At 30.9% G+C, this 15,065-nt stretch overlaps 1 protein-coding gene across 2 annotated transcripts in view; it reads right to left on the minus strand.

Annotated features, from left to right (window-relative positions):
• Pkcdelta (Protein kinase C delta) overlaps positions 1-15,065 on the minus strand; it is a 98,480-nt gene that overhangs the window by 6,175 nt on the left and 77,240 nt on the right. For both annotated transcript variants that reach the window (XM_067053157.1, XM_014438684.2), the window contains 4 exons: positions 11,262-11,435; positions 9,244-9,398; positions 2,756-2,894; positions 1,240-1,428 (listed from right to left, as the gene is read on the minus strand). In XM_067053157.1, the coding sequence (XP_066909258.1) occupies positions 1,240-1,428; positions 2,756-2,894; positions 9,244-9,398; positions 11,262-11,435 (657 nt within the window). The remainder of the gene's footprint in view (positions 1-1,239; positions 1,429-2,755; positions 2,895-9,243; positions 9,399-11,261; positions 11,436-15,065) is intronic.

The raw sequence follows: 15,065 nt of genomic DNA on the forward strand, positions 1-15,065 counted from the left end.
TTTCCAACGATAACTTATTTATTGCTCTATTTTTTATCTTTATTAAAGGAAAAACAAATAAGTACAAAGGTTTCAGTAAAGCTTTGTTTAACAGTTTCGAATTCTGGAAAAATAAACATTAATTATAATTATCACCATTCCAAATAATTAATATATAGAATGGATGGAATAATGATGGGGTTTCGCCCTTTGTATTTGTTCAGATTGGTACCACTATTAATTCTGTATTTCGGTACATGACATCCAGCCTTAATAACTCAAAAAGATAGCAACAAAACTCTGTTTGTTGTTAAATCGTATTCCAGACAACATTCAACGAAATATTCAGTGCTAGTTCTCATCTTACCTCCAGTTTTGACTTCACTACCACTGAATGCATGGTTTCGTGCTCCAATAAACAATAAAAAAAAGAAGTAAATAGTACGAACCTGAAAATGTTTGAATTCGAGTTTTGAACGAAAATACACGTTTTGAGATCCCCAGAGTCCAAATAACCAAGTTTCACAATATGGCCTGCGAATTAACCAAGCTGAAAAATGATAAGCCCTACGAATTTGAAATTACGTATCTAAGACGGGTGGTTGTCTGGATACTAAAGCAACGTTTTCAATGAAATCGATTGAAAGTGCCTCTTCATAAATCCCATTTGCTACATTTTTTTTTTTTTTTTTGATTTTCTCAAAATTTAAATCTCTAATTCTCAATTTTCGCCATGAATTGAAAATTAGAGATTTCAATTTTGAGAAAATAGAAAAAAAATGTAACAAATCGTATATATGAAGTAAACTATTGGATATATGATATAAAATATTATCCTTCCCACTGTTCTTTATGGATTCGAGACGTGGCCTCTTATACAAAGGGATGGACAGCGCCTGAAGGTTTTCGAAAATAAAGTATTACGTAAAATATTCGGACCCAAAAACAATGAATTAACGAAAGAATATAGAAGACTACAAAACACTGAATTAAGGAAACCATACACGTTATAGAGTTGCGAGTTTAAGATGGGCGTATAAGGTTGTAACGATTGGTAACGAAAAATGTTTAAAATTAAAAAAAAAAATTTATTAGACAAAGAACTTTCAGTAGGACCTTGTGAAGTATCGAAGCGTTTCAAACCTTGGGAGCGAAGCAATATTAAAAATTAAATTTGAAAATAAAATATGTAATTCTGTTATTATAGGTTTTTCATAATATTTTTCTTAGGTGTTGTGTACAAATAAAATTTATACTTACGACATATAATATAGATTTAGCTGCTGCTGACAAGTATCTGTGCATCTGTGGCCTTTCATTACATATACTCCAAAAGAGGTCATCTTCATCACAGCCGGAAAACGGGGATTGTCCAACAAGCATCTCATAGAGCAGTACACCGAAAGACCACCAGTCCACACATTGGTTGTATTTCAATCCTTTGATGATCTGTTTTGGAATGGTCAAAGTTTAATCATAATCATTAGGACTGTCTATTGATTATAAAACAAGCAACAAAAAGGTGTGCACTTGTGTAGGATAAGATTTTATAAGTTTTCTTAAATAATTTATACATCCAGATTAAGCGTTCTTTTTTCGAAGACAATGCAACATACGTCGTAGAAAATGCAGCCTTATTTTTAAACTCTGGTAGGCTACTAATTATTTAATTTATGCTACCTTTATTCTTTTGTGTAAATTATTTTATGAAATTTTTAATTTTAATTTTATTTTTATAATTTAAAATTACAACTTTAAAATTTAATTTCTTACAGCTGACATCCCAACCCATTCTAACACTATTCTCACAACGTATGCCGATGACACATGCCTATTGTCAGTGAATAAGGATTCTTCCATTGTATCCCAAACCCTCCAATCTCACATCACCACCCTCGAAGAATGGTGCCAAAACTGGAGGATTAAAATAAATTCCAATAAATCACCAGATCACATTTACCCTTCGTCGTAAACCTTCGTCCTTCGTCTTGCCCTACAGTATCTTTTAATAATACTCCACTTATTCCTGTTGAACAGATCCTTTACTTAGGACTAAATCTGGACAACGACTGACATGGAATCCTCATGCAAGACTGAAAAGAAAGGAAACTGCTCGCCGATTCCGACTATTACAACATTTACTAGACAAACGGTCCAAACTTCCAATCCATTACAAAAGACTGATCTACAAGACTATTATAAGGCCTATTTCAACATACGGAGTTGAGCTATGGGGCTCTACTAAACCATCTAATTCCTCTCGAATCTAATCCTTACAGTCCAAAATCCTTCGTAAAATCCTTAATGCTCCTTACTTTGTCAAAAATCAAATCATCCATCAGGACCTCAGTGTCCCCTATGTTGCCGATTTGGCCAGAACCAGATACCAATCCTTCTATAATAAACTTCTCAACCACCCAAACCAACTCGTTTCTAACCTGGTTTCTCCTTCACTACCTAATAATCCTCCTAGGCGTCTGAAAAGAAGATGGCCTCGAGATCTTCTCCTTTAGAAATGTTTTTGGAGTTCTATCAATGGGTAGATTCTCCACATGTTTTTATCATGTCATAATATCACTTACAGGAAATTCACTTGATGTGTATATATCAATAAAGTTGTAAATATCAATAAATAAATTATTAAAAAAAATTAATTGCAAACATTTTCGCGTTCAAGCGATGCCAGCTTGTTACTATGAAGTTACTGATTCATTACTATGTTCATTCCTAGCACCTGGCCGAGCCTTAGTCATGTGACAATTATTTAATATCTCACCTCTGGTGCCATGTAATCTGGTGTTCCGCAGAATGTGTCGGTCGTCTTGTCCAAGTAAATTTGCAATTTGCACATACCAAAGTCTGCTATCCTCACATGACCATCAAAGTCTAAGAGAACATTGTCCAGTTTGAGATCTCTGAAACAGTAATTTTAAAATGTAGTTATGATGATTTTTGAATAACTTTTAATGACTGTGATGTATAAAGTTAGTATATTTTTGGCGAATTTAAGGTCTATTTACATTATATGAATTCCATAGCCCTACTATTTATTTTTCGTAAAATTTTCGTCAATTCACATTAAACATATTCTTAAGTTCCTTTTTCCTTTATTTAAATAAAGTCTAGTCCCATAAAAATCTTATAAATGCAATTACACTAAATGAAGGCGTCAACTGAGGAGAAAGTTTGTATCATAAGTTAAATAGCAATTCAACCCTCCCTTAAAAACTATAATTCATTCAAAGTTGAACGGCCTATTTGTAAACTAAAAGAACATTGAGTATAAAAACATTAATTTACATTTAATAATAATTATAATAACATAGGTGCTACAACTCATCGCTGAGTCTTGGCCTCCTCAATCAGTCTCGCTCATTGGTCTAAACATATTTCATAACATATCATAATAACATTTTATTTTGAACGAAACTTTAGCTACGTTTAGTATGAGTTTATAACAAGCATCTTAGTTATATCTGTTTTTATTTTATTTTTAGTATTCTTTACATCAATAACAGTTAAAAAAATATTTGGCACAGGAACTGAGCTACGTCAGTGTTCTTCCACCTGAGGAACTCATGTTAAAAATTTAAGCAATTTAAGCAAGCCTCTGCGTAACTATACTTGTGTTAACTCATTACTTTATTTTTTTATAGTTATAATTTTTTATCACTTGGCTATCATTAAATAATATTTTTAGAACGAGAATGCCGGCAAAAAATTGGATGACCTTTGAAATAGTTTTTTAGATTTTTATAATTCATTTCAATGACATTGGGTTCATTTCTGTTACCTGCTTAACATAAGTGCCAGGACTGGAAAGTGTTATAAGACCAATATTTTATGATTAACAGCAAATGTCATTCTACACGAAGGTAGTTGCTGCTTCACTGTCACTATCACTATCAGCGTTGTCCCGAAACCTGGGCTTCACCTTCATAACTCCCTTTCCCCACAATATATCTTAAGAGCAAGCAACTACTCTTGTTCACTATATCATGTACATCATCCTTTTGGAATTTAGGAACCTTATTGTGAAGTTTCAAGAGTACAATGACGTAAATTAATCATTGTAATCGCAAAGAAGTTACTTTAAATGATTTACGATGTTCAAAATTTTTGTTTTGACTTTTCCAATCGAAAAATGTTTTGCAAGAAGGTGGTACATAGCTCCATCCTGTGTGTTTGCATTTACATGTTCTCTTTTGTGGCAGAAAATAATTCTCTTGCTTTGCAATAGACATTTGTAGTTCCAATCATTAGTTCTTCTGCGATACAATACCTAAGTAAAGCATCCAGACTTATTAATTATTACGATTCAGGTACTGATATGAAATAGGCAGTAAGTAAAAGAATATTGAATTTAGGCCTATGGTTTGGAATAATGAGTAAGTTAAAAGGTAGAACGGTAGATTCACAAGGCAAGATCTCTTGAATTACCAAAAAAAATAAAAATAATAAAAAAATGAAATATTATTTTTTATGAGTTGTCCATTTCCAAAAACCACTCAAATAATATTATTTGAACATATATAAACTCATATAAATTTAATTAAAAAATAAATAAATTTTGGTAACGTGAATATACAAATAAAATAGAATATTGAAGTTAATTTTTAAATGCTTTTCATATTGTATCATTTGACATTTTATGTGGCCAGTGTTGCGTTTGCGATATTCAATATGAATTTTGATGAAAGGGAAGGGGAATGAAGGAAAGGCCATCAGTGAGTTAACTGTGTGATTTTTTTTCGATCTAACATGTCAGAGTTTAGAATTCCCGGTCTATTCTGAAAAAAAATTAAAAATACATTTTGAGTGGCAAACAGAGCCAAAGGTTGATTTTAAATCCCTAAAAAATCTTTATTTTACTCGTTTAGTTTAATTAATTTACATAATTGATAATGCTGCCTAATTCTTTCATCGGATACATTTCAACAATCGGCACTGTATTTCGTATATCACTGACAAAATGAAATTACCATTTTAAAAACACACTTTAATATAATGAAAATCTAATTTTAAACGTTTTAAAAATTAGATTATCTATATATATATTATCTCTCTTGAAAAGTTTGGATGTAAATGTTACGTGGTTTCACATCTATGTTGAAGAGAGACTTTTCCAAGACAGGGATACATGTGTAATGTCAGGAAAATTTCCAAAGATAACTTATTTAGTGCTATATTTTTAACTTTATTAAAGGAAAAACAAATTAATACAAAGGTTTCAGTAAAGCTTTGTTTAAAAGTTTCGAATTAGGTAAAAATAAAAATTAATTATAATTATTAATATTCCAAATGATTAATCTATAGAACGGATGGAATAATGATGGGGTTAGCCCTTTGCATTTGTTTATATTGGTACCACTATTAATTCTGTATTCCGTGCTAAATATTTCGGTACATGACATGCAGCCTTAAGAACTTAAAAATACAGGAACATAACTCTTTTTGTTGTTGAATTGTATTCCAGACAACATTCAAAGAAATATTCAGTGCTAGTCCTTCATTACCACTGAATGCATGGTTTCGTGGCTCAATAAACAATAAAGAAATAGTAAATATTACTATACTTTAAGAGATTTAAATTTTGAGAAAATAGAAAAAAAAATGTAACAAATCGTATATATGAAGTAAACTATCAGATGTATGATATAAAATATTATCCTTCCCACTATTCTTCATGGATGCGAGACATGGCCTCTTATACTAAGGGATGAACAGTGCCTTAAGGTTTTCGAAAATAAAGTGTTACGTAAAATATTCGGACCGAAAAACGATGAATTAACGATAGAATTTAAAAGACTACACAATACTGAATTAAGGAACCTATAACCGGTAAATATTATTCAAGTTATAGCATTGCGGCGTATAAGATGGGCGTATAAGGTTGTAGCGATTGGTAACGAGCTGATCCCTAAGATGTTAATAAACACTGAACCCATGGGTAAACGTCTGAGGGATAGACCGAAACGTAGATGGGAGGATTGCATTAACTAAATCAGTGTTAATGCAATCCTCCCATTAAGAAATGGGTTTGGAGCGGCATCACTGGAAGAATGTATGTAGAGAGCGATTGGTGGTATCAGCATCGAACTAACGGGTTCGTTAGGCCTTTGTTATTATTATTATTTTTCAAAATTATCTTCCAGGATTTTGATTAAATTTGGCATATCATTGTGTTATGCTTATTAAAATAGTCTGAAAGGGCTTAAAGTCCGAAATTTAAAAAAAAAAAAAACATTTACTTTAATTATGTTTATTTAAAATAATCAGCGATATATCATTGTTAGTAGTAATTAAAAATTTATAAATATTAAGTATGAACGAATTTTATTGTAAACTAAAAAAGAAAACACTACCAGCTTAGCAAGACTGGGAAATCGGAAATAGCCGATAGCGCCCGATAACTTTCCATACAATTCCATAGTATACGGCTTTATATTTTATTAAATTGTTGTGTTGTAGGCAAGAACAAAGTTAATAGTCGCTTTGCACACCTCGTGAAACACTGAAATGCAAATTTTGCATGACAGGAATTATCTATAATGAGCTGAGGGTATATGCTCATTAGAGCTTTTTAAAAATATATATAGAGCAATTGAATGTTCATTAGTTTTATCCAAAATGTTATGGTACACATCATCTTCATAAATTCAAGTTTCTGAAAGTGGAGTTTCTCATTTCTGTTTTTAGATGCCATGGCACCTGATACATTCTCAGAATCCCGCTCACATATCTCTTCGTTTCTGGCATCCTCGCCATCTCCGATAAAACGTGGTTCCTCTGCAGGTTCACTCTATAAATACATGCCTTGGGTATTCTGTTATCTAGATGAAATTTGGCATTTCCTGGAAAGATTGTTCGCTTTGCCCCACCACATTACTCAATTTCTAACGTAAAGAAAAATCATTACAAAAGTGTGAATACTGGTTATAAATGATATCGACGAAAGTCGTAAATTTAATGTTAATCAGTTAATATAATTTAGAATCCTGCAGTTAATCAAATAAAAAATAATTTAAAAAATGGTACAGCGGACGAATTAATGTAATTTTTATGGATTTGTTTATGGTGCTTATTTATTCTTTGCTATTCGTTCATAAGGTTCCTCAATTTATAAACAAGATTATAGCGAGAATAAGAAAGTCCTATGAACAATTTTTCAATTATTTCCAGTTATCTATACTGGTACGAAATTCAATACTTTTTCCTTTATTCCTGAAATATCCATAATTCGAAGCTAAAAGAGAAAATTGTTATTTTTCATATCATCCTCAGTTTAGTGCAACAGATAGGAATAAGGAGTGGGTGAATGAATGATAAATCTGATGTTTTTCTAATTTTTCAACAAATTTTATACATATAATCAATCTCAGGGATTAGCACGCACGAAATAGATTAATAAAAAAAATAATCTTCCAAGGTTTTACCTGTTTTATGTGATGAGGAATCACTAGCGATAAAAGTATGCGGCCCAATAGTACAAGAGCCCAAGAGAAGAAAGAAAGTAATTATTTCACCCCAATTTTTGATTACTTTAATGAAAACTATGTATAATCACTAGTCAAAATTGATGATTCTGCCAAGTATAGGCAGGGAGAATAAAAAATGGCGGCTGTTTTGAAACGTTAAAAATAATTAATTTTTTAATCGGATCTCTATATCTTTAAAACTACCAAGAGCAATAAAAAATTTAAGAGAACATCATTTAAAGTAGAATAAATTTGTTAAAATGTAAGCCCTAATAGAGCTATTTACGTTAAATAGTTCTCGAGATATAGATTTTTAAAAAGCAACATTTCATAAAAATATTGTATGGAACGTACTGAAAGATCAATAAGTTAGGGAATTTATTTTGAAAAATCTATATCTCAAAAACCATTTGACCTACAGATGTCTATTAGCACTAAAATTAAAGCTAGTTTAATGTACTATTATGTAGTTCTTTACGTTTATCTTCGTATGAATATTAGTTTTCATGATATTTGCTAAAATAAATTGATTTATAGTTGTTTGGACAAATTTTCATTTGGCAAATTTATATTCATATGTGAATAACATAAAAACTACTACCTCTACGAAGATAAGTGTAATAAACTACTTTATAGTAAGTAAATTAAATTTTCTTTATTTTAAGTGCTGGCAGACATATGGGCGTCTTATGGGTCTAGACACATATTTTTTCAAATATTAAACATTTTATACGAACAACTAGAAATTAACATATTGTGAGTTTGCTTTGCCTAATATTGTAAAAGCTACTACTCCTACAAAGATGAACATTATTAACTATTTTATTGTAAATTTACTAGCTTATATTTAGTAAAATAAACTAGCTTTAATTTCATTGCAGACAGACACCTTTAGGTCCAATGGTTTCTGAAATAAAGTTTTTCATAAATCAAACTTACTGTCCGAACAACTATAAATCAATTTATTTTAGTCCATATCATGAGAACTACTATTCCTGCGAGGGTAAAAGTCATAAAATACTTTATAGTCCGTTAAACTAGCTTTAATTTGAGTACTAATTGACATCTATACGTCACACTGTTCCTGAGATATAGATTTCTCAAAATAAATTAACTAATTACTAATGTTTCAGTAGATTTTTAAGAAATGTTGCTTTTTAAAAAACTATATTTCGAAAACTATTGGACGTAAATAGCTCTTTAGGGCTAATATTTCAGCAAATTTACTCTTCGTTAAATAAGTTCTTTTAGATTTTCTACTGTTCTTGGTAGTTTTTAAGATATAGAGCTCTGAATGAAAAATTAGTGTTTTCTAAGGTTTTGAAACAGCCGCCATTTTTTATTTCCCCTACCTATACTTGGCAGACTCATTAGTATTGACTAGTAATTATGCATAGTTTTCATTAAAGTAATAAAAAATTGGGGTGAAATAACTGCCTTTTTTTCTTCCCGAGTCTTGTACTATAAGTACATAAATGAAAAGTTAGTGTCGAGAACTTATAGGTTAAATAAGCTGTCATTCCATTCTATGACACACACGATAAGAAATATAAATTTACTTATCTCCATCTTGGATTCAAAATAGTCATAAGAAATACAGTTACGGTCTGTTGTGCTCTCTTTCCTCTAAGATCAATATTTAGGGCTCAGCAGATAGTAAGAAATTGTTATTCTTTTCTTTTTTATAAACACTCTACTTCTAAATTTAAAGTGCTAGTGTTCTGTACTGGCTGCCGTAAATCCTGAAAAATCTTTTTTTAATTGTTTAAATTGAAAAATAGATCACCTGTAAACTATTCCCCATTTGTGTAAGAATTTCAGTCCAGAGACGATTTCGGCAGCGTAGAACCTCGCCCTACCTTCGTCGAAGCGACCTGATTCCTGGATGTGGAACATGAGGTCTCCTCCATTGAGGTATTCCATCACGAAGAACAGGTGTGACTGAAAAAAATATTCGTAATATAATATAATATTATTAAAACATATGAAGTATATGTAAAAAAAAAAATATATAAATAAAAAGTAGTAGGCTTAAAGTAGCCTGGGAATTTTTACGAGTCCACAAGTGAAGATATGTTCTATTTTAACACTTTACTAACTAAAGTAGAAATATTAACAGTTACCCCTTTTCTATTGTTTTTTGCAATAACTGAGTGTGGAAGTATGCCAAATGTCTGTTGGCATGGGACATGATGTTTGTTAAAAGTATGTGTTTGATTTCATTGAGCCAACTCTTGAACTGAGTTTTTTCATCTTTTTATGCAAATATTCTAAACTATCATTTGTTCCACATATTTTAGATAACACAATTTTTTTCCTTGGCCAATATTTATATTGTTACTACATTCACTTACTGGTCTATTTATTTTCTACTACACCTCAATTTCTTGGATTTGAATTACTTCCCATATTAAGTACTTTTGTTTTTATAACATCATATGTACCGATTTAAATTTTATTTTTTACATAACTATCTGGTCATACATGGAAGTAATGTACTATTTCATCCACTTTAACCCGAAAGCTCAACGTGGGAGTGAAAGACGTAGAAGACATTTGATGAATTTATGTGGAGATGGTATTTCAAGAACTTAGGAAATCCGCATTGCTAAAGCCAAGTTATTATTAGATAATGTCTAGGATGAGGAAATGTGGAGTATTCTTTATGTCTCAACTGTTTTCTTTAGGACGACATTGTACATGAAATTCGCAGAGTTTTCTCATTCTGTCATAATATATTCATCTTTTTTTTTTTACTTATCTACCTTGATATTTTATTAAAATATTAGTGTATATTCCTTCAGTTTTCTTAATTGAATAAAATTTTTCTTAAACTTTCAATTATAATGATACCTTATGGACCTTTATCCAACTACATATCTCCATGACTTGAAAAGAAAAAAACAACAAATTGATACACAATGTGGTGATAATTATTAACTGCAATATTAGTGATTACGTACCTTTCCTGCAGTTTGTTTCGAACATTGTCTCATTTTGTCATTTTGTTTTTAAAAACTGACTTCATTAAAATTCGAGATACTATTATCAAAAAATTGAATACCATTTTAAAAAAAAATATTAAATAAAAATATTTAAATTTGTTAAAAAATATCAGCATAACTCATTAGTATTTGTAAACGCTTTGACTGTTTTTTTTTTCTTTTTATGAGTGATTAACATTTTATATACTTATATTTAAAATGTATATTAAAATAATACAATCTACCACACTCAAAGGCAATAAGTATTTGGGGTGTAAGCGCTCAATCATAACACATGCATATATTAGAAAAAGAGAAAAATAAATAAAAAATAAAATAAGATCAATAAAAAACAACTGAACATAGGTGAATTAATGAATTAAATAACAGTAAAATAAAAAAACAACTAAAGTAAAAAATTAAAAGTAAAATAAATTATCCTCAACGTGTGATTAATAATTTTAATCAACTTAAGATTGAAAAAGCATAATTTTTATCGTGAAGATTCTAACAGCTTAACACTTGGATCTATGTTACTTTGTCTAGTTTTATTACTGTGTTTGACTTATTCTATGATCTTTGAATTTAATTATGTATACTGTTGGATAGTTAATTTTAGAAAGGTCATAGGTCTAAAATCAAAAAAATTTTTACTATACTTCTATGAATTTTATCATAAATTACATTGTGATTTATGGAATTTTCATATATTCAAATTGTAGTGTCGAAATATATATTTATATTTTTTCTGGATTGCTCAAAACCTATTTTTGGCTCTTTTTTCGCTTTCTAAAATACACGATTCAATTATGTATATTACCTCGGTTTGGAATGTACAGAAGAGGTGGCAGAAATAGGGATGCCCCGTCCCAAGCGTCAATACTTTTCTTTCAATCATCGTGCACTCAACGTCGTCGTCTTCCAAAACTACATCTTTCTTGAGTGCCTTCACAGCGTAATAGCAGTTGGAGCCTTTAAGCTCGGCCAGAAGTACCTGTTGTTAATAATTTACAAAAAAAAATAATATTTAATAATTTATATGTTATTTAATACACTACTAATGTATATATACTAGATATAATAATTGATAGGACACATTGTATAGTATGAAGAATGTCAAACAATATTTATAAAAATTAAAGTGGATTTCATATTCAACAAAAATATATATATATTGTTTTTTGCACGTCATGGTTTGTTTTGAATCGGAAGCAATTATTATAAAGCTATTTAAGTTAGGTTATACTGAATTGTATGGTACACTAATTTTTTTTTGTTTCTTGAATAAGTAAAATTGGTATTTTTTAAAACCATTTCAAATGGGCTTTGAAGATACTGAATAACGCAAAGTTTTGTTTTAATAATGATTTATCAATTTTTTTGTAGTAGCAACATGAAATATATTATTTTACATATTTTATAGAAATAAGACTAAACTTTTCTCAACTTATTTAATTAAAGTTATATAAAATTTAGGTATCAACGCAGTATAAACTATGGGATTTTTCTTTTTTATTTATACTCTATGGAAGTTGAGCTATAAATATCAGAATTTATTGACTCTAGTAACTGTTTCAGAAACGGAAAATACAAAAAAAAGAGTTCAAAATTTGGAGTAAACGGTATTATTATATTATATTATATTATTATATAAAAATTAAACTTTTTTAGGCGACAAATTTAGTTATTTTCATGATTATTGCATGTATCTGCAATATTAGTATCGTTGTGGAATAATTTATATTTTTCCAAGTCCAAGTTTGTAGTAGTATTTATTATAGCCTATGAATCAAAATGCTATAATTGTCATTGGCTAAGAGCACTTGTACACAATCCCTCGCGCCCGGTCCGATCCAGTGCTATAAATAGGTACAGTGCTTTGTGTCCCCTTGTTATATTTACAACGGAACCTATTAGCCAAACCAGGCTGTTACTCTCAATTAATTAATCTATCCGAAACACGTTTATTCTTCATCCCGTCGGTACTGAGATTGAGTAAAGACGGATGAAGAATGTTGGAAAGCGTCCAGTACCTCCTCGAATAGACCGAGAGCAGAAACTCATAAATCGGTTGCTAATAGCTTCTTCTTGTATAAGATACTTTCATCTTAATTTTACGGTAAATAAATTTACAATTATGGCGGAAAACGGGGTATGCATTTATTTAATTTTAATTCATTTGTCTATTCACGTTTAATGTACCTCAAGAAATATTTAGATTATGAATAATACTAAAAAATCATATATTCACATTAAAATAGGGGTGTGCAAAAGGGGGAAAATGTATGTAGCATTGTTTTTCTTTTATTTCTCATGTTTACATCCTATGGTTTAAAGTGGTATTTATAAATCGTTCTATCGCCATTTTACTTTAATGGGGTGCTAAAAAAAAAAATCACCGTTTTTCGACCAAATATATGTATTATTATTTCTTTGATATAAAATACATTAATACTCGAAGTATAGTCCAATGTTATCTACCGGCATTAGCCATCTGCTAGCCAATTGTTCGATCCCACGCCGATACCATTCTTTGGGAGGGTTCTCAAAGAACTCTTGGATCATGATTTCAACTTCCCTAAATTTTAAAAAAATTTCCCTTGAACGAAATGGGCGATGGATTGCAAGTAGTAATCCGATGGTGCGGGATCTGGAATATATAGTGGCGACTAACATTATCTTTCAACACATTCCCTGGCAAGCTCGCGAGTACTTCTGGACAGATTTGACTCAACAACTTCCTGCAGAAACTGATCAATATCCATTAATGGTCGCCCGGAGCCCTTCTTCCTTGCCAACGTCGTATCTCCACAGCTAAATTTTCCAAACCAACGCCGCACAGTGCGCTGGTCAAGGACACCTTCTCCTTCATATTTAATAATTTCAATACCCCGGACGGATGGACCCCGGAAGGCTCTCGAATCCACAGGGATAACTCACGGCTACAGTGAAGCAGAAAATAATTCTTTGCCACAGCCAGATTCGAACCCGGGACGTTCGAATTAGTAGCGCAGTGCCATACCACAGAGCTACACACTCCCATGGTATGAAGATAAAACATTTAATATTTTGGTAGACGTCTTTCAAGAGATATTTTCCAACGATATAATATCAGTAGATTTTTATTTGACTGTATACAATACAAGAGAAAAAATACGGTTGGCGGTCAAATAGCAAAAAACGATTTAATTTAAACCAAAGTTTCGGCCCTCGCTGCTGGTTTTCATTAATGCTCAAGTCAATTCAATAAGTAAGAAGTTTCGATATTATTAAAGTTTCTTAAAGAAAGTGAGGAGATTTGAAATTGAAATGCTTCGGGATTTGGCATTGGTCTTCTTGGAATTCATTCAAACTCTATATTTGCAACATACAAAAGTCGTAGAAACAGAAAAATAAATAAAAAAACAGAATTATACCCAATCCTTTGTTATCTATTTGCTAATCAGAATTATATTTACTTAGTGAAATTTCTCTTATCATTATTATATATAATAGCATTATACTTCAATAAATATACTTGTTTATATTTTCTGAACCAAAGATTTATATATATTAAGGTACTATCAATCCCTTTTTCAGCTTCCAGGAGCGTTGGATATTGGAGAATTGACGAATCCTAATTCCGATTCTTAAATTCATACTAGAAGTTATTCAAAAAATCTACTGCAATGTGTGTATCACAACTTTCACTAACCACTCTGCATACGTCTCCAAGTTTTGTGTAATTTGGTGGGCTTGGTTTCAAGTTTTCACAATTTTTGTGGTATAAAAAAAAAACCAGAGACCTTAGAATGATGAAAAGTGTGAACAAAAAATTTTTATTTTTCTGTTGAAATAAAAATTCGTATTTTATTGTATCTTGATGTGGGAAAAACGAATATAAGTTTCGTTTCTGCTCAGAAGACAACCGTTAGGTTATTTACTGTCTTTCAACTAAAAGGCGCATTTGGTAAATTAGTAAGGGAAACAGAGCTGGTGGTTGAGGCACAGGTCTTTGCAACTTTTTTTATTTTATTTATGACCCCTTTCCCAGTTTTTTCTTACATACGCGGGAGGATTTTCTTGAGGTAACCAACCTGTTCTTACCATGGGGATCAAGCTTTCATTACGTGGGATTCCCACAGCAATGAAGAAAGTCAACACCCCAGGCCGAATTCGAACAGACCAGCGCCTCAACCACCTGATCTGCCGATGGTCCTGGGTCATAGAAATGAGGGGGCGTCGGTTCGAAGCGGGTAGTCAACTTTGTTCGTTTCTGTGGCAGTCCCAATAAATGAAAACTTGACTTTTTTCAAAGAGAACGGATCAACCTATTTTCAATTTTCGTACCTCAAATTATTGAATACGAATCCTTAAACATTTTTAAACGATTTAAGTTCAAAATACTGAAAAAGTATTGATTCAAAAGTGTTTAGTTTGTACGTTTGTTGGTATTTAAATATCATGAAAGGTTTCTGCATTTAAATTTAATTCTTCAAGTTTCAAATGGATCGGCCTAATACATAAGAATTCTTATTTCTTAATAATACCAATAATAAAATAAATTGTTTAATATACAATTGTATAATATACGTTCTTACCCCATCAGAACTCAGTACACCCCTTAAATTACAAATATTAGAAA

Source organism: Halyomorpha halys, unplaced genomic scaffold, assembly GCF_000696795.3.
Source record: "Halyomorpha halys isolate HHAL.00 unplaced genomic scaffold, Hhal_1.1 Scaffold64.1, whole genome shotgun sequence".
NCBI classification, from domain to species: domain Eukaryota; kingdom Metazoa; phylum Arthropoda; class Insecta; order Hemiptera; family Pentatomidae; genus Halyomorpha; species Halyomorpha halys.